Source organism: Dipteris shenzhenensis, chromosome 17, assembly GCF_047967505.1.
Source record: "Dipteris shenzhenensis isolate YYH24624 ecotype China chromosome 17, Dip_SZ_1.0, whole genome shotgun sequence".
In the NCBI taxonomy this organism is placed as follows: Eukaryota; Viridiplantae; Streptophyta; class Polypodiopsida; order Gleicheniales; family Dipteridaceae; genus Dipteris; species Dipteris shenzhenensis.
Window position 1 is genome coordinate 11,389,671 of NC_141612.1, and position 26,762 is coordinate 11,416,432.

Below are 26,762 nucleotides of genomic sequence, written 5' to 3' on the forward strand. Positions count from 1 at the left end.
GATCGATCTCCACTGGCAGATGTCGAATCTATCTCCCTCCTTTGGAATTAAACAAATCCATTTTGGACTTGAGGGATTGAGGATAGGAGCCTGAGTCAACAATCTCTTGAAAAGACAACTGAAGGGGTGTGTGAATGAGCTCCCAAAAGCAGCCAAAGAAGGTTGGGGTCAGCCCATCCTCCCTTGGCCACTTCTAGGGCGAGAAGGTCTTGAGGGCCTTTGAGAGCTCCTCGTCTGTAAAAGGTGCCTCCACTTGCATGCTCATGCTTTGTGAAACTACTAACGAAGGGCTCAAACAGCCTCTGAGCAGCGAGAACCTATGGGGACTTCTTAGCTTGAAACAAACATTGATAGAAGTCCATGGTCATCTCAAGAATCTCCTTCAAGCTTGAGTGAAGTTGCCCACTCTCATCTCTCAATCGCTAAAGCTACCCGCTGACTTAAAGACCTGTGGTTTGAAAGAACTATTGGATAATCCTGTCTCCTTGCTGTACCTATGTACCCAGGAGGAATGATAAGAAAACTCTGCTCTGTGAACCTCCGTAGCATGGAGGTCGAGCTGCGCACACTCATATCAGTCTGCAAGCCATTGTGAGACTGGGTCCTCCGCCCTGAGTTGCTCTATGGAAGCCAAATCCCGTCTTAATGCCCTGTCTTGCGCCTGCATTGTTGATGCCTCTTGTTGAGTCTAGACTTGAAGCTCCTCTCTCCTCCTCTGGATGACATCAGCTATCCAAGCTGCCCAGCTCTCCTCGAGAGGCGTATCTGGCTGCTGCTTGTTGCACCTCCTTCTATTGTAAAAGTGAGTAGGGATGCATACCTTCTTTTGTGAAAGTCCACGGCGAGGCTGCTCTAGATTCATCATTGTTGGGGAGTAATCCGATATCATCATACTTGCCAAGACGCTAGTGGGCCCCCCTCTATGCATGGCCCAGTGTCCCACATGGAAAAACATAAGTAGCTAGAAAGCCTAGAGACCTCCGGTTCGGCCACGTATTTTTGCCACTGATAAACTACTCGCACACACTGTTCTTTGTCGCGGGCATACCGGTAAAAGGGATTGCCCCCTTCTTGTACTCAAACTCGAGGTTGTTGAAGTCTCCTCCAACAACCCAAGAGTCAACTTCTAGGAGGCTCTCCGTGAACCGCCTCCAAAAGGCTGTGCGTTGTTGGTGGCAAGCAAAGGCATACATGTTCAAGATGCCTATCTTGGAATCCCCCATCTATATTTCTCTCCCGGTGATGAGATCTCGCCCTCGTCGTATACATCTTGGGCAAGCGCCTTTGAAATAGAGATACATACCTCGCCACTCTTGCTAATTGTGGGGGACTAGACCTTAGGGCCTCTCCTTGGGAGAATGCGGTGACGCTACGTGATGTCCATGCTGAAAACATATGCTCCTATATCAAGAGGAAGTCCACTGTCCATCCTACCACAACCCTCTGCAACTCTTGATAGAGTATTAACACCTACGACTGCTGATGTGTACGATTGTGGAGCCTGTGTATATTCCAACTCCCCAAGGTCCAACTCACGGAGAGCAAGGGGCAGCTTGCAGACTCCTGAGACTTTGAGGGGGGCTTGGAAGGAGAGTAATCCATATCCGTGCACCGCCATGCTAGCAGCAACATCGGCTCTACTCTAATCTTCGATGCCCCCACTGATCATGAAAGAGACCTCTACCCCGAGCCTACTAGCGCACTGCTGCAAGGTCGAGTAAGAAGCGTGCTTAAGCCGCAAGCGAATCATTCACATTGCAAGGCCCCGCCCCCGTTTTTTCGGTAGGAAGCCGAATTGAAAGTTAATTGTGTCACCATGTGTGATCCGTAGCTCCCTATCCTAGGGGTCAAGCCAATCATCCATCTTATGAAACACTTGATCTCTCATCATCAAGTTGAACAACCTGAGTGTCCACACTGCTCCTCTCCTGTGCATGCAAAGTTGAACCCCCAGCAAGGGTGGGTTCGAGAACCAAAAACTCCAATGGAAACCCCTTTTAGGGAGTTGCAGAATCAAACTATCACCTGCAACGCAATTAGGTACTCGTCCAGAATCTCGAGGTAGTTTTATGGTCCAAGTACCCAAAACTCCCTCGTTAAAGGCTGTCTTGGGCGAGGCTTCGGGCCAGGCAGATGAGAGAACAGGCCGCCGCCTCTTGATTGCTCTTTGGGCGAAACAAAGGTTTCGTTGAGAGCGTTTCGTCTGTTTCGCGTTTCGAAGAGGACGAAACGGGTTTTCATGTGACTATGGGCAGGCTGTGGTGTTACTTAATTCTTATCCGCATCCATTCATAGACGTGTTAAATGATCGCCCTACCAATGTGGCTAGGTTGATTGTGCCAATGGGATGGTTGGAGGTCAAACGATTGAGAATTTTCTTCTTTTCCTTTAGGTAGCAAGTAGAATATTCCAATCCTTTTTTTCATTTCTTGTTGCAAGAATGCCTGGCCTTAGATTGTGTGTGAAGGTCTATCTCCATATTGAAGACTATCTAGCAAACTTCGTACAAGGTCTCCGTCTTAATGAAGACTAAATCATGTGTGCCTCCATGTAAATGAGATAAGGGTGGATTGTGCTTCTAGCCATCTTAGAAAATTAAGGGGCATAACTGCTCCCCATAGACAAGCTGCTTGTAGCACGTCTATAGGTTGGGTGATAGGAAACAAGGGTAGGTAACCACAAAATTCTTGAGAAGACCATCTTTGTGCTTTTAGTGGTAAAATAGACCATAATGCAGTGTCAAACGCCAGTGAGAAAAAAAGATTGGGAAAATGAAAAGTGGAAGCTTTGGAGATGACAAGGAGAACCAGAGGAAAGCTGAGATCATATTGGGCTATTGATTGTCATTTGTATGAAGGAGGTGAAGGCAGAGCAAATGGGGGGGGTCTTGACTGGTGGCACAGCAGAAAAAAGACTTGGGAGATTGTGATTAGAAATGGCATGAAATTTTGATTTCTTGGAAAGGAAATATGTGTAATAGTCACTCTGAAGGGATGCCTAACATGGAACCAAAAGTAAGCTGAAAAGATCGGCCTGGATTAGACCTTGGAAAACTGAAAATAAGTTTGCCCCAGACTCTGGCTGCTGAGCAGAGCTTCACTTAGCTGGTTTTTCAATGTTGGGTGCGCTGCTTAATATTTGTCCATATATTTGATTTTCTGACAATCAACTGGTTTAGTATGAATTAGTAAGTAACATGCTTTGTGCAGGGCATGCGATTTGTTCTTGTGGGCTACAGGCTAAATAAAATCTCGCCTGTGCAATTTTTCACCTGCATGGGTGGGTTAGACGCCTTGCACTTTCCAAAATTTTACGTATGCTTTTGCAGGCAAATGGACATGCAGTTACGGAGGTACGATGTGGAGATTTGGATGAAACGACGTAATCTTCCCCAGACCCTTCGGAAGTAGGAATATCTTCGTCAACTTAAGGCGATATATTGTGCTGAGTTTTGTTTGCTGACATCATTTTTTCTTGTAGCAAAGGCTTTGAAATTTGGCTTTGTTTGTCTCTTTCAACCAGATTTTATGCAGCTAATAGGAGCATGATCATGTAACACAGGAAGGTACGGCAAGCAGAACGATTGAAATGGGCGGCCACAAGGGGTGTGGATGAAGATGAGCTGCTTGGAGGTTTGCCAGAAGATTTGCACAAGGAGATTCGACGTGAACTTGTCTTGGATCATATAAAAAAGGTGACCTTTCCAAAGAAATGCCCAACTTTAATGGGTTTTTGCTTAGATCTCATAGACCCCAAGCTTGGGTGGGGCTTTTTGAATAAGGCAAGTGAAACCCTTATGCTGCAATCAATTAAAGAGACTTCTAACGCTGCCAAAAGAAAGACAAGTTGACAAGTTGAGTATTTCATCTGCAGTCAAATACCTGATGCTATAGGGCACAATATGCTCTTCTGATACTGTCAACAGGCTGGAGTATGTCAGCTGAAATGAATCACCTAAAAATGGAGCCTTCATATGCTGCAGGAGAAGCAATGTGGTAGAGAAGGAAATGTATTTCACATCTAGTCAATTATCTGAACAGTAATGGTGCTTCACAGAAGATGTAGTAGTGATATTAACAAGAACAGGAGAAAGAAGCACTTTACAACATCATCAGTTGGGCCTATGGGGTACGCAAAAGATAAAGGCTTCTTTGTTCACCTTTGCTATGAAAAATGCATATGGTAATCCTCACAAAAGGGAAGGGGGGGTGCTAAGGCCTTACTATCATTGCCTTTTTCTGTCAGCCTTTTCCAATTGCAAAAAGGAGGCTTCTAGGTTACACATCATCCTCCTACTCAGCCCAAACTTTGAGGTCCTTTTGTATGTCCATGCCTGCATCTTTTCAGCCATATATTACACCCCCCCCACAAACAATTTGGACTGTGCACAAGCACGCACTCGAGCACATGCAGTGCAATTCCCTTGTGTGTGTGAGCCATACATTCTTCCATGCACCCATGAACTATAGGTGGAGAAGGGCGGGTGGACAGTCCCACAACCCCTTGAAATGTAAACTCTGGAAAATGTGTCCCATAGGGGAGATCGTAACGTATGTTCCTCCATTGCCTGAGCATACGCACACATCAGGGAAAAATACAGCAGCAATGCCACCAGCCTGAAAACCCTTTGGGGACACTGGCCCAGCAGCTAGGTGCCTACATAAAGGAAACCCTACAGTATTGCAACAAAGTCCTCAACATGGCGCAGTAGTTAGCTAATTATATGCTTGTAGCATAGCATAGTGGGCAATATATAAAGTTTTGTACATAACAAACTCTATCATGTTGATAGTGGCCACCAGTCATATGGTCCTAAAGGGTCTTGCATCCCAGGATTCAGTTTGGGCACACTTCTTCAGTGGCATCCCCATGCATGAGCAGGTAGGTGGTTGCCCTCTTCACAAATGAGGATCTCTTGGAGGCCTTGAGGCCCTCCCACTGCAGAGATTGACACCCTCTTCAGATGCTTTTGGGAGTGTCCCTATGGCTGGCCTGCCAGGAGATTTTTGACTCCGGTTTGCTCCCTCAGCCACTTAGTAAAGGTTGGATTTGTTTGATTTCAAAAGGGGAAGACCGATCAAATATTCGGCAGTGGTACCGAATCACACTTGTGGATACCACCTTCAAGATCTTAGCTTAGATCTTGAGCATGCGGTTGCACCCCCATCTTAGTGACTTATTCACAATGCTCAGACATGTTTTCTTCAGGACCACAATATCTTGGACAACACCTTCACGTTTTGGGAGGAGTCTCATAGTATCACAGTCCTCTTGGATTTTGAGAAGGCTTATATGATAGGGTTGAGTGCCCTTTTTTGGAGGGCACCATGCGGAGGATTGGTTTCTCAGGCTGATGGATTCAGGGGGCCTCTGCCCTTATATGGGGAGTGCAAGTTAGATGCTTATTAGGGGTCATACATAGGAACCTTTCTCGCTACGTGTGCTGCCAAGGCTGCCATGCACCCACCTGTCGTAGTACCATTATACCAAAATAATGGAGGAGACATAGGGGATCAAGGCATGCCGCTTGAGAGGCTATTTGCTTGAGGATGATATTGCACTTACGCAAAAGATCCATCTCGGTTGTTGACCGATAATCAAAGCTCTATTAAAATGGCCAGGATCCTGTATTTCATGCTTGGACAAAGCACATTAAGGTGCAACATGACTTAACATGTGAAAAGGTATTGGGCTGATCTATTGTCCTGGCAGAAAATTAGATGGCTGATATAGTATATTGATAATGCCCCTTCTTCGAATATCACTCCAACCATTAGAGAGAATGTTACAACAAAGTGTTGAGCAAGAAGCTCAGCACTGCCCCAGCTCGCGAACAAGATAGGGTGTGTCTAGTGTGTGGCGAGTGTAGTGATGCGAGTGAGGAGGGATGCCAAGTGATACATACCATAATGATATGTGCAAGTGAGGCCTAGAGGTGACTTAATGCATGTGTTTAAGGATTAATTTTTAAAGAAATGTTGTTGCCTAGTAGTTGTAATGGGACTAGGCTCCAAGGCTTGCATTGGTACTTTCTGTATTGTGTAGTTGGCTATCAATACCCTCCTACACACGCATCGTTTGAAATTCCCAAACCTTGTTTTATGATAAGAGACCTTGAATAATATTTTCATTTCTGGGGAGAAATTCTGGGGCCTTTGCTTCATGCATCATTTGAAATTCTCAAATACTTTTATTTATGATGAGAGACCTTGAATAATATTTTCATCTTTTGGGGAGAGATTTGTGGGGCTTTGCTTCATGAGTGAAGAGAAATACACGCACTGTCTTGCCCCGTCAAGGATCTCATACATTTAAATTTGCTATGAAGACGGGCTTTGTCATAGACATTGCCATAGTGTTAAAGAAAAAGTACCTTGCTCAACATATATCAGAAAGTATTCAGGCTTCTTCTATAGACCTGAGCCACAATTCGGGATAAGATTCTGATATTGTATGGGTTTGAGAGGGCACCATGCCTAGATACTTGGTCTTCACATCTGTCGTGATACCTAGCCTAGCATGGGGAGAAAGATTAATCATTAGATTTTGGAGCATGCCGGGACTCTTGTAACGTGATAGGTCATTGGAACTTGAACCAACTTTTACTTTCTGTTGCTTCTTGCATGATCTTCCATCCTGCCAGCATGAGGCAGATGTGTCACTTTTGGAAAATTTTCCGTGGAGGGATGGTAACACAAGGCATTACAGCCAGTATCAGTGCAATGAGCTTCCAAAATCAAGAGCTAGTTTCAGCAAGTCAGGGGTTTTGGTTGGTTGGGTATGTAATGAACTATAGACCCACCTTGGAGTAGTCTCCACAGAGATTCGGGTTATTGAAAGGCTCATGCCCTCCTAGATTTAATTGGACCCAATAGAGTTGAGGTGGCAATTTTCATCAAAAGTACCTTCTTTTCTCCAGGATCGGGTACAGGATTGTGTAGAGTGCTCATCAGCACACACTGAGAAGTTCTCATCTTAGATCGTGTAGGGTTGGTTGCAAGGCCTTTTGAATACTCTTATACCAGTGAGCAGCATTGTAACCAAACATTTGTTTTGAGAGAATCTATCCCTTTTTATCAATTATGTATGCTTTCGTCTGGTACCATGACTTCCCTAATCCTCTTTACAATAGGCATAGAATAGTAGGTGACTTTTTCTCACCCTGGCAGACTTTTTAATTCTGAAAAAGAAGATTAAACGAAAGTAGTATTGGGACATAGCATTAGAGTGGATAGACATCTTCTGTGTTTCTACGATTACGTCCTTGCGCCGTCCTTGATATGAGCTGCTTCATCTTGGCAGGTGCGCATATTCCAGGTCATGGAGGATATTGTCTTAGATGCAATCTGTGAGCGCTTGCGCCAGAAGTTCTATATTGAAAACAGCATTATTATGCAACCTAGGAGCCCTGTAGATCAAATGCTTTTCATTCTGCGAGGAAATCTGAGGAGCATTGGCGACGATAAAAGTGATGCAAAGCTTTCTAAGGGAGACTTTTGCGGGGAAGAGTTGTTGACATGGTGCCTCGAGCATTCTGCCATGCGACCTGGTTAGTATGATTGTCTCTTTCCGAATTGAACTGTGGTTGCCTCTTTTATCAACGTTATAGTAAACTACAACCTTGTGCTCCCCCTGAGCCCTTTTCTTTTCCAGCATGGCATCAATTACAGGAATAACATCTTTCTCAATGCATCTCAATAACTTTAGCTAGGCAGCAGTGTGAAACATATACTCATGCATGCATTTTTTTGTTGTTTCCAATCCCTTTGCAGGCAGGGGGGTCACAGTGAAGCGGACTGGGCAAACAGCTCTTTCAAGTAGAACTGTTATATGTCATAGTAATGTTGAAGCGTTTGCTTTGGAAGCAGCAGATTTGGTGTTTGTTGTGAACCATTTCAGTCGTTACATGAGGAATCCAAGGGTTCAAGGCGCAATCAGGTGTGCTCATCCCTACTGTTTTATCTTCTCCAAGAAGTTTTTGAAGCCATTATGGCATGAAATTATAAATGCATTTTAATTTGCTTAAGGGTTTTGTGTAGTCTCAGCGGATTAGTAGTCAATACCCTCTTGCTAAACAAAGAATAATGGGATTTTATCTAAAAGGTGTTTCCATACTAAATGTATGTTGTGCTTTCCCTAGTAGAACGAGTGTGCAAGATGTTACTTAAAATCAATGTTTGAAACACAATCTATTTAGTCTAGTCACTAGCCGCACAAGATTTCTTGTGCTTCAAAAGTCCATGTGATGAAAATGTATTCATATCTATTTAAATTTCACTCTTACCAAGTAGTGATGAAAAAAAAGAAATGCTGGCTTTCTATGGTTGTTTTGACCAGACTATTGAGTCTTAATACTTGTGAGAGGTGTGTGAGGATTATTAAATGCTTGCCAAACAATTGTGCTGGCCTTTTATACATACGTGATACATGAATCATTAACTTGTGAAAATCATGTAGGATCACTGTGTTGATAATGGTGGATTGCAATGTACTAGATTGTGCTCACACGACTGACATGATGATGTTTGTTATTGAGGTTGGGATTTTTAGGCCTGATTGCAGAAGATAAGTTGTCAACTAGGCCCCTCAGAGGATAGGAGTCAATCTGCTCTTACTAAATACGGAAAAATGGTGGTTTTCCCATGTTAAATGTGTTTTGTGCTTTCTGTAATAGGACGAAGTAGTGAGTATGTGTTCCAATAATCCAGCTTAGAAACCAAATATTTTGCAGTGCGGCTGAGCAAAGACTTCTGGATCATTAGATTTCAATGGGTCCTTGACTTGCAAGAGCCTATTCACTTGAAATCAATGTTTAATACACATCATATTTAGATTTCTATCTACATGGATTTTACTCCTCTTTAGTAGCAAAATGAACAAAACAGAGATGCTGGCAGCTGGCTTTCCCATGGTCAGCTTGACCAGACTCTTAATACTCGTGAAAGCTGTGAAAAAATATTTTTAAGCTTGTCCAACGATCAGCCCGGCCTGTTATACAAATCTGGCATAGAGATCAATGTTCTGAAAGTCATATAAGATCATTGTGTTCATAATGGTGGATTGTGTTCTAGATTTGTGATCATGACCACATGATGGTGTTTGTTATTGAAGTTCGGATCTTTCAGAAATGGTTGCAGAATATGGCCCTGTTTGTACTGTTGACAATGTGAAAGTTGCAGCAAAACTATCTCTGCTGTTCTGATGTGATGATCTCACTTCAAGTACGAGAACTCTGCATGTCTCTCACTCCGCCCCCCCCCCCCCCCCCCGCCCCCCCCAAGAGGATGATTTCATTCCATGTACATGCTCGTTAGAGAGAAACATTAGGATGCTATGTGTATAGATGTGGACCAACTCCGGCTATCTTCTCCTAGACTGCAGATGGTTTTCAGGATGAGGCATGGTAACACAATGAGAGCAGAGGCCATGCTTGCATTTTGACAAGTATCGGGCCTCCTTAAATTTTGTTGTCATATCATTTTGAGTCATTCGCATATCTTGGAGCCTACAACGTCCTCGACAAAAGTCCACTCCAAACATCTGCTGTTCTTATTTGATTGAGACATCCATGCATAAACCATACAATTCTCCCCTTCTGAGACTTCCACTTGTTTTCAGGTCTAAACCCACATTCAGTTACCTTAATGATTAATCCAACCCACCCGGGGTCCATCAACATAACCCAAGGTCAAACCCATGCCAATCAAGTTAGCCCAACCAGCCAAGGTCCAATTAACTCAATCAAATCCAGGTTTGGTTAAGCTACCAAACCCAACCAAGTCTAGCTGCCTATCATTCGGAAGCTGAATTGATTATTTGAACACTATTTTAAGCATAATTGACCATACCTTGAACAATTTTGATTTGATTCAATTTTGTATTAACCAACATCCTTCTTATATCTGAAAGCAAACATTCCAGAGCTTCACAAGATACGACCTCATTATTATTCTCTGTAATATAGCTATGGCTGTTAGAAAAGAGTACTATGAGCCCCCATATGAGGAGGACATCAAGGCAGTGTATCTGTATGCAGGGGAGGGTAGGCTGAGCTGCATCTGAGCTGTACTCAGCATATTAGGGTTGCTGTGTGCAACCTGTGTCAGCAGCAGATTAGGGAAATGAAAGGCCAGTGTACAACAAATTATGGAGAAACTCAAGGACTTGTCTAGGCAAGTGTCATCAAGGACTTGGCTAGGCAGGTGTCATCACGACCTCAGAACAAGAATCTCAGGGCATGGTTCATAAATGGCACATCATTTATCAGAGATCACCAACCCCACCAAATCGTTCGAAGAGTTGGTGGAAAGAGCAGTAAAAATGAAGCAAAAAGGGACCAAATGCAAAGTTGCATAGAGCTCCACGAAATCACAGGTTGAATTGTTGGCATCTGTTTTGCCTGCCTATAGGGCAGATTTTGGGGACTGCACAGGTCTGATGACCTGGCATTCAACCGACCTCAGGGTTGGGTCAAAACCAGACCAGGTCATGTTGGAGCAAAGAACACACATCGGATGGCACAGTTAAGGGTGGCCCAGCCAGTCCTTCTGGGGTTTGAAACCGCCTTCTCACAGAGGCAGAGGCACAAGTTTAGGCACTCTCCCATCTGAGGGGAATAGGCACCGAATGGTGGAGATTGACGCTGGATCCTAAAGTCTTGGTGGGAGGGGCTGCGCAGAGCCTCCGATCCCCCCCATGTTGGTATCTGCAATTTTCTAGGACTGGGGTGCCCCTCAACATCCAGTTTTTTCAGCAGTTCTCCTATCATTCCAGACTGTACACAGGGAGGCCCTGAGGCCTTCTTCAGCATGAGATTGTGGGAGACCCGGGGTTGACGAGGCACCTAGAGGAGCGGATGAGGGTAGTGGGCCACAGGGGCAAGGATTGGACCATTGACCAAGTTGATGGGAGTAAGGAGTGGAAGCAAGAAGAAAGAGGGATAAGGGTGAGAGAGAAAAAGAGAGAGAGCACAAGTTTTGTGGGAAGCTCAAAGTCCACGATGTGACTTCCCTTATTGCCTTTTATACAAAGAATAGATAAGGTGATGACGTGGCATTATAAGTACCACTTATACAAGGGATAGCACATTATGCCTTTATCCCCAACAATCTCCCACTTAAAGGCAATGTGCCCAAAAAAGAGGAAGAACTGTACATAGAAAACATATACACAAAATACAAGAGAATCTCAATCATGAGAAACTCAGCCAACACCCATCTGTACATGTGCAAAGCGTTGCGGGTTAAGACTCTTGGTTAAAAGATCTGCAGGATTGTCATCAGTGTGCACTTTGACAAGCTGAATACGCTTATCCTCAAGCACCTCTCTGATAAAATGATATTTCACCTCGATGTGTTTCATTTTGGCATGAAACACAGGACTACGTGCTAGCTGAATAGCACTCTGACTATCGCAATGCAAAATAGGAACCTCTCCTGATAAACCAATATCTCCCACTAGACGAGATAACCATATGGCTTCTTTGCACGCCTTTGTGGCTGCAACATGTTCTGCCTCTGTGGTAGATAAAGCAATGCATTTCTGCAACCGAGAGATCCATGAAATAGCACCACCACCTAAGGTGAAAACATATCCTGTAGTAGACTTTCTTTGGTCTACACATCTTGCAAAATTTGAGTCTGTGAACCCATGAAGAGCCAAGTCTTTCTTTCCAAAGCAAATGCACACATGCATTGTGCCCTTAAGATATCTCATGATACCTTTCACGGCTTCCCAATGCTTCTTGCCAGGTGTTGCCATGTATCTACTGACAACTCCCACTGCAAAGGCAATATCTGGACGTGTAGCCACCATTGCATACATGAGACTACCAACCGCGGATGCATAAGGAATCTTGGCCATTTCAGCCCTCTCATCATTTGACTGTGGGCTATCTTTCTGACTGAGTTTCACATATGGAGGCAATGGAGTACCAAGAATCTTTCCTCCCTCCATATTGAAACGCTGCAAAACCTTGCCAATGTATTCCTTCTGAGACAAATAGAGCAATTTCTGATTTCTCTCCCATATGATGCGCATCCCTAAAATGTGATTTGCATCACCAAGATCCTTCATATCAAATGTCTTATGCAGTCCCGTCTTCAATGCATCGATCTCATACCGAGATTTGCCTGCAATAAGCATGTCATCAACATAAATGATGAGCAAAATAAGACTACCATCCTTTGCTTTCTTGGTATAGAGACAGTGATCAACATCACTTCTCCTAAACCCCTGAGATTGCATGAAAGTATGGAATTTGAAGTACCACTCCCTTGGAGCCTGCTTCAACCCATATAAGCTCTTTTTCAGTGAAGGGTTTATTAGTGAAGGCTTATATGGGTTGAAGCAGGCTGTACCACCTCCTCTGGCTGTCCTACATCACCCAGATGTGGCTCTATCTGTGGCATATCAAAGGCAATTTGATTGGGCTGATTCTCAGCCTCTATTCCCTGCGCATTAGGGACATTTGCAGCAGCACCTTGCTGCATATTATTGGGCATATTTTGCTGTCTATTCACAATGATTTCTTCAAAGACAACCTTCCTATTTTCTGATTTTTGAGTGGGCTGCCTGTGCATGCTTTCCTCATGAAAAATCACATCATTGCTGCGTATAATTTTCCTTCCAACGGGATCCCACAATCTATACCCCATTTCACCACTGTCACCATATCCAATAAAGATGCATCTATTTGACTTTGGCTGGAGTTTGTTGCGCTGCTCTTTTCGTACGTGCACATACGCATCACAACCAAACACTCTTAAGTGTTTATATGAAGGTGGCGCTGTTTGAACAGCCTCTGCCCAAAAACCATGGGGTAAGGCAGCATGAGACAGCATACTACGGAATCTATCTTGAATAGTCCGATTTGTTCGCTCTGCAACTCCATTCTGTGGAGGATTATGAGGGCTTGTGAGTTCCCTCTTTATCCCTTTCATGTCACAAAATTCTTGAAATATTTTGGAGACATATTCTCCTCCATTATCAGAGCATAAGCATTTCAACGTCTTACTTGTCTGATTTTCAACCAAGGCAACAAACTTTTGAAATGCACCAAAAACTTCATCCTTCCTCTTGATGAAATAGACCCACACTTTCCTTGTGGCATCATCTATAAATGTAACAAAGTATTCATGACCACCCATAGACAACTGAGGCATTTGACATACATCACTATGTACCAAATCTAAGGGTGTCAATCTTTGTTGCAATGTCACTTTATGTGGTGACTGTGAATGCTTACAAAAAATGCAATGCTCACAATGCTTAAATTCTGAAAATTTCAGAGACGGTAAATAACCCAATTGAGATAGTACTTGCATTCCTTTAACACTCATGTGTCCTAACCGGCCATGCCACAATGAAACCTTTGGCACCTCGGTTACGGCAACCACATGATTCTTTACATAAGAAACATGCAAAGTATACAAAGTATCACACTTGTACCCCTTTGCAATGACTCTGGCTCCCTTGGTTATCTTCCACCTACTATTACCAAACACAGTATAGTAGCCTTGATCATCCAATTGACTAGTACTAACCAAGTTCTTTTTCAGCTTTGGCACATGCCTAACATCATGAAGTATAAAATGTTTGCCATCAGAAAATGCAAGTTTCACATCTCCAATTCTTGCAATAGAGCATGCATAATTGTTTCCAAGATGCACAACACCCTGTAAACCACCATTATATGAGCAAAACCACTCCTTGTGTGGTGTCACATGAAAGGAAGCACGTGAATCAATGATCCAAGTGGTCATGTCACTGTCTTCTTCTGTGACCAAAGCATGTGCATCAAGTGATGAAACAAATAAAATGTCATCCTCACTCTCATGAGTGACTGCATTTACCTCTTCAATCTTCACACCACTATTACTACTCTCTACTTGTTGCTTACCTTTATCATATTTGGCATCCTGATTGTTGTTGTTGCTCTTTTTCTGCTCCCTTTTCAGCTTAAAGCAATCTTTCTTCATGTGCCCCTTTTTGCCACAGTGAAAACATTCAATATCCTTCTTAGGATGTGACTTACTGCGGGATCTGTTCCTTTGGCTGTCATTGCCTCTATTCTGAGGTCTTCCTCTTGTGTTAAGGGCAGTGGAAGACTTACTTGAGAATTGTTCTTCTTGTTCATCTCCTCCATGAGAAGCTGACTCTCAACATCTGAATAAATAAGAATAGGATTTGAATTGCTCAAAGCTGGTCTGAAAATATCCCAACTCTCAGGAAGAGTGCAAAGCAAGAATGTTGCTTTAAACTCATCATCAATGTTGAATTTCTGATTTGCCAACTGCTTGATGATAGAGTTGAACTCATTGAGGTGCACACTCGTAATTGTGCCCTCCTTCATCCTAAGATCCATGAGCTTCTTGAGCCAATAAACCTTGCTTGCTGCACTTTGTTGAGCATACAAATCTTCCAACCTTTTCCACATATCCCATGCAGTGTTCTCATTTTCAACATTAAATAGAAGCACATCTGAAATAGAAAGCATGATTGTAGAACGTGCCAATTCATCAACACTTTCCCAATCATCATTTGATATATTTGCCGGCTTCACTCCCTTTTCCTTGATAGGACGGGTTTGATGCTTTTGAAGAAGCACATAATAGCATTGCTTTTGCCAAATGGCAAAATTGTGTGCTTCTTCCAACTTCTTGATGTTAAGAAGTGAACCACCTTCACTCCCACTTGAAGCCATATCTCAGCAAATAAAAATCAGCAAAGGAAATTAAAAGAGCTTATAAAATCTGTCCTCTACTGAAGAGAACTTGCAGCCAACAAAACTGTAATGAATTTCCTGCACCAATATGACTCCAAAACTGAGTGAAATATGCCTGCAAAACTGAGTGCAATTCACTCAAAATTCTGTCCCGACTTGTGACAGAGGTAGAGGCATCCAAAAGACTCAGAGAAACTGTCCCAAATGACAGTAAAAGGTCATAATAACTGCAGCAAACAATATTACTGTTTTTGTCAACACAAAAGCATCCAAATTGGCATCCAAGACACTATTCCAGTGTAACAAAAGTTGCTGAGCACTTGTGCACCAAAAGCCCCAATTTCTGAGATCAACAGTCAAACTTTGACTACCACAAATGTGCACAATCCAAGCATAAAGCAAATCAGCACCACTTTTGCAACAGTGTCACTGCGTTCAAGTACTCGAAGCACTACCTCACAAATGCATAACCTCTGACATCACCCTTGAGGAATATTCTTGGAATATTATGATTTTTGAGAGATTCCCTCTTCCAATGTGTCCCAATCTGAAAATTTCTTGCTCCACTGTGCAAGATCAAGCCTTCCAATGCATAAAATTGCAAAAGCCCCAAATTTCTGTGCCTTATCCACTGCCACGTGTCAGTTCCTGACAGGCTGAACTCTAAAAGTGATGATATCTCAACACCCTGAAGGCGGAATTCAACCAAACTTGGCAGAGTGTGTCTCTAGAGGTAGGCGACCAGTTTTATGGTGTCAAAACAGTAGTAGAATATCCCCTTTCAGCAAATCGACAACTTGTCCTGTGGCTGGAAACTGAAAATCAGCAATAACTTTGCAATGAGCGGGCGAAATGCCACAAAACTTTGGAGGCTTCCCCTACAAAACAAGGCGACCTGATTTATGGCAAAAAACAGGAAGGGAGACCCCAAAAAGATAGGCGAAATTCCTCTCCTGTGTGGCTGGAAACTCTCGCCTAAGAAAAATCAGCTCCAAATTGATGAAATTTCGCTTCAATGTGGTTGCCCAGCTGCAGGAAGTGTAGCAACACTGAATGCTACCTCTAGAAAGTGTCCTCGACCACTTTCTTGCTGTTATACATTTGCTGGAGCCCAACAATCAGTCGAAACTGCTGAAAAACAGCAAGTACACTCACCCAAAAGATGTCTCCAGCTGTGAGTAAGAGAATAGATGAGATTCTCGCGATGAAACTCCACGGAACAGCTGGGGGCAGCGAGGAAGAGTGGCTGGACTGCGTGGGCAGCAAGAACAAGTGACTTCCCGCGATGGAAAGGTCACAGGGTGCGAGGGGAGGCTAGGGAGCAAGCGGGTTGGGAGGCTCTGATACCAATTGATGGGAGTAAGGAGCGGAAGCAAGAAGAAAGAGAGATAAGGGTGAGAGAGCAAAAGAGAGAGAGCACAAGTTTTGTGGGAAGCTCAAAGTCCACGATGTGACTTCCCTTATTGCATTTTATACAAAGAATAGATAAGGTGATGACATGGCATTATAAGTACCACTTATACAAGGGATAGCACATTATGCCTTTATCCCCAACAGTTTTAGTCTCGACAGGAAGGAGGGGCATGGTAGGGTATCTAAGCGAGCATCAACACCCATGACGAATACAAAAAATCCCATAATCATAACAATACCGATGCCTAGAGAGAACTCTTTGAGCACTGTGGTGATCATTTGGAATCGGCGGAGATGTCAAGCCTAAGAGGGGATCGATGATATGCGAGGCTGCCGTGGCGGCATAAAATGTGTGATGGAGCCTTGGCGGTTGTCGTTATGTGGTTTGCTATGGTCTCCTAGCTATGGCCCTGAGATGAACAAGTGCCACTATCACTCTTGTTGGTTGTGCCTCTGATTTGGTAAGCATGACAGAGAGGTCTCCTTGGCTGATCTATGCTTCGACTTGTTGGCGAGTTTGTCATGTCTCTCGCTCTTGTCCTCACATCTACCGTCTCTCTGAGCCTGTTGGTTGGTGTTGCTTGGTTGGGAAAATTGAGTGATCATGCTTTGAGCGGAGTCTGGTTGTATATCTTGATGTCGCCTATGTGTCTTGAGCAAATGCTCCCTGTGTCGGACGATCTCATGGATGAAAGCCGCCAAGCATCCCTGATTTGGGTAGGACAAGAGACTGGATAGGAATCCAAAACCATTCTTGAAGAGGCAGTGATAGTGACCTCTAATCTCATAGTACACATGGCATCTAAAAGCGAACCAGTGAACTAGTGGGGGTCCATGTTTGGGGCAGATTCTACTTGTATTTGTTGCCTTTCTGCTGAAGAGTCTATTCAAGATTGCCTATTGGACTGCAGATAGACGAGGATCATCTAGAAGGGGATTGCTAGTTTATTGAGCACCTTTATTGTGTGTCCCTTCTTCATGACCTAGGGTTCGATGGCTTGGCTCTCTCTTTCGGGGCGTCGAGTCTTTTATGAGAGACATAACTCCTCTTGGGCTCTCTTGGTTCAACGACATTTGGTTGAGTCATGCTCTTTGGATGATGTTGCCGGTTCTCCTTATAGACCTGCACATGACTTTGTGGATACTTCTTGGGAGATTCTGGCATGCATATTAGTGTGGCATATTTGAAGATTTAGATGCACAAAGGCGTTGGATGGCTCTTAGGTCTAGCTTGCACACACATTGGCTAGTATTTGGAAAGATTTTGTATACACCTTCATATAAACACTTGGGTGAGCATGAAGGGATCTTCTCGGACACCTTCTACTAGGAGTGTGTTCCTTAGAGAGTGACTCCCATTTTTCTCGCAGTACTAGTGGCATTCTCAACTTTGGAAATTTTCTAGCTCTCTTGCATGATCTTGGTTTTGCCCTTTCAGGGTGTTTTTTCTCATGCCTTGCATGATGTAGTTTGAAGCTTTTTTCATATGTAATAGAAGTTTTTTCTTTTGGGGGAAGAAGGCAATCTAAGAGCTGAAACAAGCTTCTTGAGCATGATACCAATACAACAACGATTACTTCTCACTGATTGGTCAATCTGAAAGATAGTCGGATGTAGACCTATATCTCCATTCCAAGGGGTACAAGAGAATGATGGTGGTTCTCTACATCAATTATCTTATCCTAACGGGGGATCATAACTGCAAGGTAAGGAAAAGACTCTCTTGCATGAAGAGTTTGAAACGACTGACCTTCGTTCGCTGCACTACTTTTTGGGGATAGAAGACTTTCATCCCTAAAAAAAAGTACTGCCAAGAGATCTTGAAGTAGTTCCAAATGGAAGAGTGCAAGGAACCGATGGCACCCATGGAAGTCAGGAACAAACTTGGCAAGGAAGATACTTGTGAGCTGGTGGATTCAAGCAAGTATCGACAACTTTGGAGAGCTTGCTCTACCTCACAAATACTCATTGTGACATTGCATGCTCAATTGGACTCCTTTCATCAAAGTTCGAGAGAATCTTTAGCAAGATTTTTTACGTGTGTTACGTTACTTGAAGGGTACCTCAATATACGGGATCATGCACCACATAGGAATTGACTTCTTCGGGTATTGTGATTCTGATTGGGCCGATGATGGGGATGCTCCACGTTCCACGATTGGCTATTTTTTCTACTAGGGTTAGGAGTCATTTCGTAGGTTAGTAAGAAGGAACCCATGGTTGTCATCTACGGAGGCAAAGTATAGAGAGGCTTGTATGGCATCATGCGAGTCCTTATGGCTCTTGAAGACATGGAGATTCTTTAGGATGAAGCGGTGGAGATCGACTGTGACAACCAGAGTTGCATTGCGATGGTGAAGAACCTAGTGTTCCGTGCTAGGACAAAGCACATTGAGGTTCACTGCCACTTCATCAAGGAGCTGATCATTACTTACTGCCCTACAAAAGAAATTGCTACCAATTTGTTCACCAAGACTCTTTCTCGGGAGCAGATGGAGCATCTCATTCGACGTCTGGGCATTGACCCACATTGAGTTAGTGAGAGGGGGTTTTAGAAAGTATCAGTGACCCCTTGTGAGCCATCATGGCATTGTAATTGCGGGCAGGGGGAGGGTAGGCAAAGTTGCATCTGAGCAGTACTCAGCATGCTAGGGTTACTGTTTGCAACCTGTGTGTCACATTGTTGGTCCCTGTTTGGATTGCCTACAGGGCAGATTTTGAGGATTGCGTAGGCCAGATGACCTGGCAATCAATTGATCTCAAGGTTGGGTAAAAACCAGACTGGTCTGGTCAGCTGTTTAGGTCGTGAGCAGACCGGGTTGGAGGGCTGCCAGCTGGACAACTTGGGTTCAGAGGGGCCTATAGATAGCAGGACTTTCCTTCATTATTTGTATCCCCACTAAAGCCTACCAAGGGCATGCAGGAGCAGATCTTCAGGAGCACTTCTACCTACATCTATATATATCTCAGTTGGCACAGTCCTCCTTGAGTCTATTTTGCCTAGCAACCCTGTTGGATGTGTGTTGCTTCACCCTAAAGCAAGTCAGCCACTTTTGTGGTGACCTAAACTGAGTATATTTTGGAGTTCCTTTGCTGCTTTATTTTCCTGCTTAATTTACAGTTTGGGGTTCAGTTTGCTTTGGTGTATCGGGAGACAGTTGTGTAATTTTTTTTTGGCTATGTACATGGGCATACATCAGCTCGTGAAATTCTGAGATCAGAATAGCTAATTGGATGACGAAAAGTATGGAAATTGGAAGGTCAACTTGTCAACGTCTTTCAAGCGAAGTAATGTTGGGGAAAGAGAAAATTGAGAACCATTTGCATCGCCCAAATTAGGTGAGGCGAAGGAAAAGTAGGTTGAATGGGATGAAAAAACAGGTCTAGGGCTGAACTTGATATTCAATGTGAAGGATGTCATCTTTTTAATTATCAAAGACAAGAAAATTGCAATTGGAAAATAGGTTTAATGCACAGAGAGCACACTTTTTTTGGAGTGAACTCATTTGTTTTTATATTACAAAAAACAGTCTCCAAGAAGGGGACAGCCAGCTACAACATCAGAAAATCTCATTATATGACAAGAAAACAGGATAATCAAGATCTCGTGCATGAAGGAAGTCATAGAAGGATGCTGTAAAGATGCCCGGAAGAAGTGATACTTAGCTAGGGACGGATCACCAAAGACCCTATAGTTGCAGTCCTTAGTCCATTGTGCCTAGTAACAAACTCAATGAAAGAAAAAATCATATCTCTGCCTGACATGATGAACACCAAACAACCAGAATAGCTTGCCAAAGCAAGCGTGAGGGAAACTCGCCTGAAGTCGTTACCGCAGCAAATACAAAAAGTTCTCAGATTCACGGCAATGCCAAAGTAGATGAGGCATAGACTCCTGTAGGGACAGACATTGGCGACACATGGCAGGAGCAATATGTCGGCAAGCCAAGATCTGTCCAAATGGAAGAACCCCAAGCAGAACTCTCCAAAAAAGAAAATGTTGCCGAAGGAGTTTGCAAAAGTCAATATTTGCTGCAACCTTTTCCACCACCACCGCGAAGTATGTGTCATAGATCAAATGTGATTTGCATGAAGAGAAAACCCAAGGAGGATCATAGTCACAAGAAACGTTTCTAGAAACACGTTTTGAGAAAGGTTTCTAGAAACGTTTCGAGATTTTGACAGACGTTTTGTCAAGAAACGTGTAAAGTTAGTGTATTTTATATAAATTATTTTGTATAAATAATAAAAATAGTGTATTTTTTATTTTAAAAAATTCAAAAAAACTTTCACGTTTCGCACGTTTCTTAGAAACGTTTTGGGCATAAAGGTTTCTTCACGTTTCTACTGCTAGAAACACGTTTTCTGGTGAAAGAGAGGAGGATGCAACAAACCCTTATGCAATGATGCAACCGTGACATCAGCTAACACGACAAGAAGGATTATTAGTGAAGAGCCCAATATTTGAGACGATCTAGAATCTCAAGACGAGGCATTGGTTAAAAGTCATGGATCATCTGTGGCAATAAGTGCCTAAGGGGCCTGTAGTGCTGTCCCAAGCCAAATTGTGTGATTGCTGCAGGAAAAGACAACACCATGCCGAGCACATCTAAGACAGTAAGACAATTTCACTTGGGACATCATTACAGGCCTTGTGAGCAATAAAGACGCTCTGCACGCAAAGAGTTTCCAACAAGAGTATTCTTGCTATTCATTTAAGATGAGAGAGTATATGTGCTTCCAATCAGAAGCTTTTTCTTCAGTTTTGCAAGTATCCAGTCAGATTGTTGGCCACGGAGTAATCATCCAACCCAATGGGTAACCATGATGACGAACTAGCTGATTGGGTTGGACAATTTTCGCTGGCCATAAAAGAGTATGTCAGTCTTTGGAATGCAATGGCAACAACTTAGATTTCTGAAAATTCACATGAAGACCAGCTACTAAACCATATAAAGATAGAGCTTGCATTAGGGAGGAGAGATCCCGCTCAGTATTCTGGGGAATAAAAAATAAATCATCAGCATAAGCTTGAGCAACCAAAGTGCGGCTTCCACGAATCTCCCAGCCATGCAGCATGTCTATTGCCACCAGATGATCCATGTATTGAAGCATGGGATGCGTGGGCATATAGAAGTGCACTAAGTGGACAACCCTGACGAACTGAACAACGAAGAGTCTAACCTTTAAAAATATCCCCAGATAGTATGCAAGCAGCTTTACTGTCACTGTAGAGCCAATAAATGATATGCTGCAATATTTGTGACACACACACCCACCCACTCACCCACCCACACCCACACATATTTTTCTTATGGGTGGAAAATTTTTCTTGCTTTATATTACATAGTCACTATGCCAAAATTAAATACATCAAGAGAAGATCTCAGTATATGACAAGTATACATCAGAGTCGCTGTATTCAGTTTGCAGACAATCAAAGAAAGATTGCTGCAAGGAGTGCCTGCAAAAAGAGAAAATAGAAAAAGTAGGATCACCAAAGACTATGATTTCTGTCCTTCCATAGAGTCCAGAGTGCTCATTAGCGAACCCAAGTGAAAAATAAATGAAACTCATGTCTAGGTAGGTGAATCCCAAAAAGCCAGAAAACTTTCCAAAAGTAGCATTTGGAAATCTGGTTCTCAAACACTGCCCAAGGAAGCCCAAGAAATCACGTGTGAGAGCAATGCCAAAGAAGATGAGGCACTGATTCCCACGGAGCCAAACATATGCGGCAAATAGCTGGAGTAATATGTCTGCGTGCCAAAAGCTGCCCAGATGGAAGAACTCCTAGCAAGACTCTCCACAAAACCTGTTGTCGAAGAGGAATTTTCAAATTCTGAATCCCTTGCAGTCTCTTTCACCACCACGTTGCAAGACGATTCATTTGCCAAAGATGGTTCGCCCTCTGTGAAGAACTTTATACAAAGAAGATACAGTAATGTGAGACAGCCTCAAAGGATGGCATGCCGACCCTGGCAAATGAAGAGTCCAATCTTGAAGCCGGTCCTCAATCTCTATTGGCGGTACTGGCTGAAAATACTGAAGCATATGAGTAATCGTGTGCCATATAGGACGATAATGCATGCCAAGACCATATTTTGCAGCATCCAAAGGAAAAGAAAGAAGGTTCCATAATCATGAATGACATCTACAACCGAGTGGATTCCTTTCAGACTAAGGAAGTATGAATGTCTAGGCTCCTGCAAAGCCAGCGGAGGGACAAAAACCCTTGACTAATGTATGCTCTCAGCTCTTAAAGCATTTCCCTGCAAGGAATCGTGGCCATGGCATTTCAAATGCGAGAGGATGTGTTTCCAGTCCATCAACATGTCGGATACCAGTGGACAGCCTTTGATCTTACCTTCAATACAACCCAAAAGAAAATCCCAGTGAGTGGGCTGCCAGTATCCAAAGGCAAGGGTGGTGAGTTGTGAGAGCAAATGGCGCATCATGGCAGTCCAAGGCTGAGAACCCTGCATAAATTGCAGCATCACACACACACACACACACACACACACACACACAATTCTTGAGAGTGGACGCAATAATGAACATAAACTGCAAATAGAGTTTCTTAGTAGATCAAAAGACATAGTAGATCATTGAATCTCCATTGATAAAAAATCAGAAATGAACGATTGATATAGATTGCATTGAATGACCTAGGGAAAGATTACGAACAACTTGTGACAGCAATGCCACTAAGGATGCTCCACTGGCATTTGGGATTATGTTAGAAATGCTTGTGCAGAGCCAATGAGAAAAGAAACTACTACAGATTTCAAAATGCTTGTCAAAGGAAAGGGCAGAAAACCAGTATAATCCAGCAGAATCAACAATCAAGCTAGAGGCACTTGTCCTCATAGTCTTGGTGGACATTCCAACATTTATCAAGCTTCATCATCTTAATCAAACTATCATTAAAGTCAATCCAATTAGAGGGCATTGTGGAATCTCAGAACAAGAGGTAATTTCAACAATGGAGGTTGCTAAGATGCTTCTCGAAGAACAAGAGGTTGCGGTCATTGTGGTATACCAGGTCATCGGGAACCACAAAGAGACATTGTAAATGGTCATACAACAAATTTGGAAATCAAAATCAACATAATCAAAATCACTATCATACAATCGACGACAATTAGCAAATTATTCTAATGAAAAAAGAAAGAATGAGAAGTAGAATTAATCTCTAGAGAGCGAAGCTAAGTACAAAGAGCTTATTTATGAACTTGCAACAAGACAAACCCCAAATGACATGGATCGTGATGAGTCTATCAGACATCACATCATATTGAAAGAACAACACAGACTGCAGAGGCATTAGAGGAAATATTGAAGATATTGCTTTTATACCAAGCATGGCACATTCTCATAACTCGGTCAATTAACAGGAAGAGATATGGAAGTGTCTTCAACAAATTCATTTTGCATAATCTGAGAATTATTAAATCCAAACATTGTCATTTCCTATTCAAAATGACATTTTCTATTCCAGCACCTCGCCTCAGGATACAGCCATTATCTTGTATCCACTACTCTTGCGGTAGCAAATCATGATATAGAGAGGCTTGGTGAGTGGAAGATACCAGGGATGAACCTTAAACCTTGATTTCTGACGTGCTGAGAACCATTAGGAAGCCCTTAAGAAAAGGGTAATTTCATGGATGAGGATGTGACAAAAGCAGCTCAAGTGCAAAAAGAATGCATGAAACAAGGGACAAGTGCTTGAGATATGGGAAAACAAAAATCACAATTTATGGGGCCAATCCAAGATCCATGTGGTTCAAGGTATGTGAATGATAGTCTGGTACTGTCATGGAACCCTATCATCAGATCCAAGAAGTTTTTTGACATGTACGTAAGCAGGGACTTTATTTTCAACACAAAGCTTCACCAAAGCCCTGAGAGATCAGCGCCTGGAGACACATGGGATTCAGCATTCCTGACTGAGGTATGGATTTAAACTTAGTGCATGGGGGTTCTTGGCCAGGATTTTCCTTCCTTTATTTCGTTAGCCTTGCATGGGGGTATTCTCTGAAGACATAGCTACTGCATGCCAGTGGATGCATTAGCATAATTGCATAACTGCAGCTCGTCATGCGTAAAGGTTTCCATTTGGGAGCAGTTGCATCTTCAAGCGTACATCAAATATACCTTTTCTCTTTTGATTTTGCCATAAAAGTGCAGAAGTTGTGAGGCATTTGTAAGTAGCCAGGATATGAATATATATTCCCAAGCTCAACAGTCGAAACAATGAATTTTTCATACCTGTATGGGTTGTCTCATGCGGAGGCTGCCTCATTCAGGAGACCTGTTTGTGACTTTGTGCAAAATGTGGAAACCCGTTCTGTTTGCTAGGCTAGCATTGTGGTATGAAGGATGGAGGTGGACTGCCATCTGTGGAATCAGTAAAATCAACTTGCTTTACTGTAATGTTTGTATGGTTGAACCCCACTTTTCCAATATTTTGTTTTGTTTTGTTTTTTTAAACGGTCGTGAATCGTGGCAAAGTAAGGAGTCTATTTCAAGATTGAATTGAAGTTCAAGGAATGTGGAGTGTTCAGTATTGTCACTTGTGGTCAGCTGCTGTGAATTGTGTGCAGTTCCAAGCAAAAATTTATGATTCCCTTTCACATATACTGAGATGGTGCATTAAATTACACAAGAAGATGCAACGGCTATCTGTGGCTGACCTGAACCATCATGTTTAGTTCATGCCAAAATATTGATAGTGAAAGACTATGAATAGGTTCTTCTGCAGACAACAGCTGCAACTGACCATCATTTCTTCTGCAGACTAGGAATAGGTTCTTCTGCATACAAGTGCTGCAACTGACCATCATTTCTTCTTGGCTGTGTTTTGAAAATAAGATGTAAGATGTTTGTTTTCTAAGGGTAAGTGTCTTTGCAGGTATGAGTCTCCATATTTCAGAACTTGGGCAGCACGCTGCATCCAAGCAGCCTGGCGGTATCGAAAAAAGAACTCTCTACAATTTCAGCGTAGGCAGCAACATTTGAATGGGATGGCTTATGACAGGGACTATTGATAACAACTCTTACAAATCCTGTTATGAGGATCTTACTATTAAAAAAAGACCTCTACAATTTCAGAGTAGGCAGCAACATTGGAATGGGATGGCTTATGACAGGGACTATTGATAACAACCCCTACAGGATGCTCTTATGAGGGTCTTACTAGCTTCAACACAGATCTTTAATTAGTCTGTCCCTGCTTGCTGTAAAGGAACAAGATGGCTGCAGCAGTGTTACATGATTCACCTGCCATGAACGGAATGCACCAGTAGCCCTACAGACCTTTGTCTACACTTGGATGGCAGCAGAGTTTTTCGAGAATTTTAGGCAGGATCTTGGTTCACTATGCCAGTTCTTTTAAGGCTTTTCTTTATCTCTGCAGTGTCTGGAAGTATCTGCACAATGCAGGTTAGCTCCACGGGCATGGAATTCTCCAATCAAGGATGTTAATGCAATATGTATTTCAAACAAGCAAGCAATTGCAATTTCTTGTGTCAAAGCAAGACAAGTCCTTGTGGACAAATAGGCACCTTACACCTGTCAAAATTCAGTCACTGGTAAGGTTGTGTTATGGGAAGTAAACAAAAGAGCACAGTTTTTCTCAGCAGTATTTGTACATGACCTAAATTCTTGAGGAATTTATTCTCACATTAAACATCTTGAATGAGCAATTATAATTCCCATTTGTATTTTAGAGGATTAGCAATACAATGTCCTTGTCTTTTCAAGTTTTCCGTGCGCTGACTTTGTATCAAATAAATGAATGATTTTTCAATAATGGAAGTTACTTGAAACTTTGCCTTGTCTTTTCTGATGTCAGTTCTGTGGATAAATTTTCAATATTGCAATAGTCAGTGGAAACTTTGCCTGGTCTTTTCTGATATAACTTCTGTTGTAACCTATTAACCATGAATTTTCCTGGGCAATGCTTCGCTGATCACGGACATTTGACCAACATTGATAATGCATTCAATTTTCAGTTCAGAGGCAGAGGTTGTTGGGTTGACAATGCTTTTCATGCCTCGCCACAGTCGCTTCTATCTTCTTGTCAAAATAGTAGACGCTTGAGTCCCATCTGCGCACAAGATTAACAGATTTTATTTGGATAATTGGACTTTGAATAGAGGTGGTACTATTTGCAGGGATATCTACCTCTGAGAGAAGGATCTTTCAGTGGCAGTCATGCAAAATATGGGATTCCAACTTGCAGGATGATTTGAGCTCTCCTCCTACTTTGGCAACAGCTTTCTCTAATACTAGTGGTATTTATTACTCCATTGCCAGGTCCAGGAGACAAGATATCATTAGGCAGGAGATTATCATTCGTTAATGTTTGGCAGCCTTGCAAAGGCACATAAAAACATAGGGTCCAAAAGCACCTTGCTGCAGCAAGGGCTCACCACTAGACTTGTTTAGTCTTGGTCCTAGACATGGCAGAGAAAGTGTTCTCAACTGCTTGACTCTGACGGGGTCTTGCAATCAGATTCAATTACCATCATGCTTCGAGTTTTTATGCTTTCCTCCTCATTGCAGGTGCTGACATGACTACTGATAGAGATAATGCTTGATTGAGGATTTGGGAGGACAG

At 42.8% G+C, this 26,762-nt stretch overlaps 1 protein-coding gene across 1 annotated transcript in view; it reads left to right on the forward strand.

Moving 5' to 3' along the window:
• The window catches only part of LOC147891684 (putative cyclic nucleotide-gated ion channel 20, chloroplastic), a 124,476-nt gene extending 98,568 nt beyond the window's left edge, over nucleotides 1-25,908 (forward strand). The window contains exons 8-12 of the mRNA XM_087388206.1: nucleotides 3,329-3,406; nucleotides 3,562-3,694; nucleotides 7,303-7,549; nucleotides 7,773-7,938; nucleotides 25,053-25,908. Coding sequence (XP_087244332.1) covers nucleotides 3,329-3,406; nucleotides 3,562-3,694; nucleotides 7,303-7,549; nucleotides 7,773-7,938; nucleotides 25,053-25,188 — 760 coding nt within the window. The 3' untranslated portion in view covers nucleotides 25,189-25,908. The remainder of the gene's footprint in view (nucleotides 1-3,328; nucleotides 3,407-3,561; nucleotides 3,695-7,302; nucleotides 7,550-7,772; nucleotides 7,939-25,052) is intronic.
• The last annotated feature ends 854 nt before the right edge of the window (nucleotides 25,909-26,762 follow it).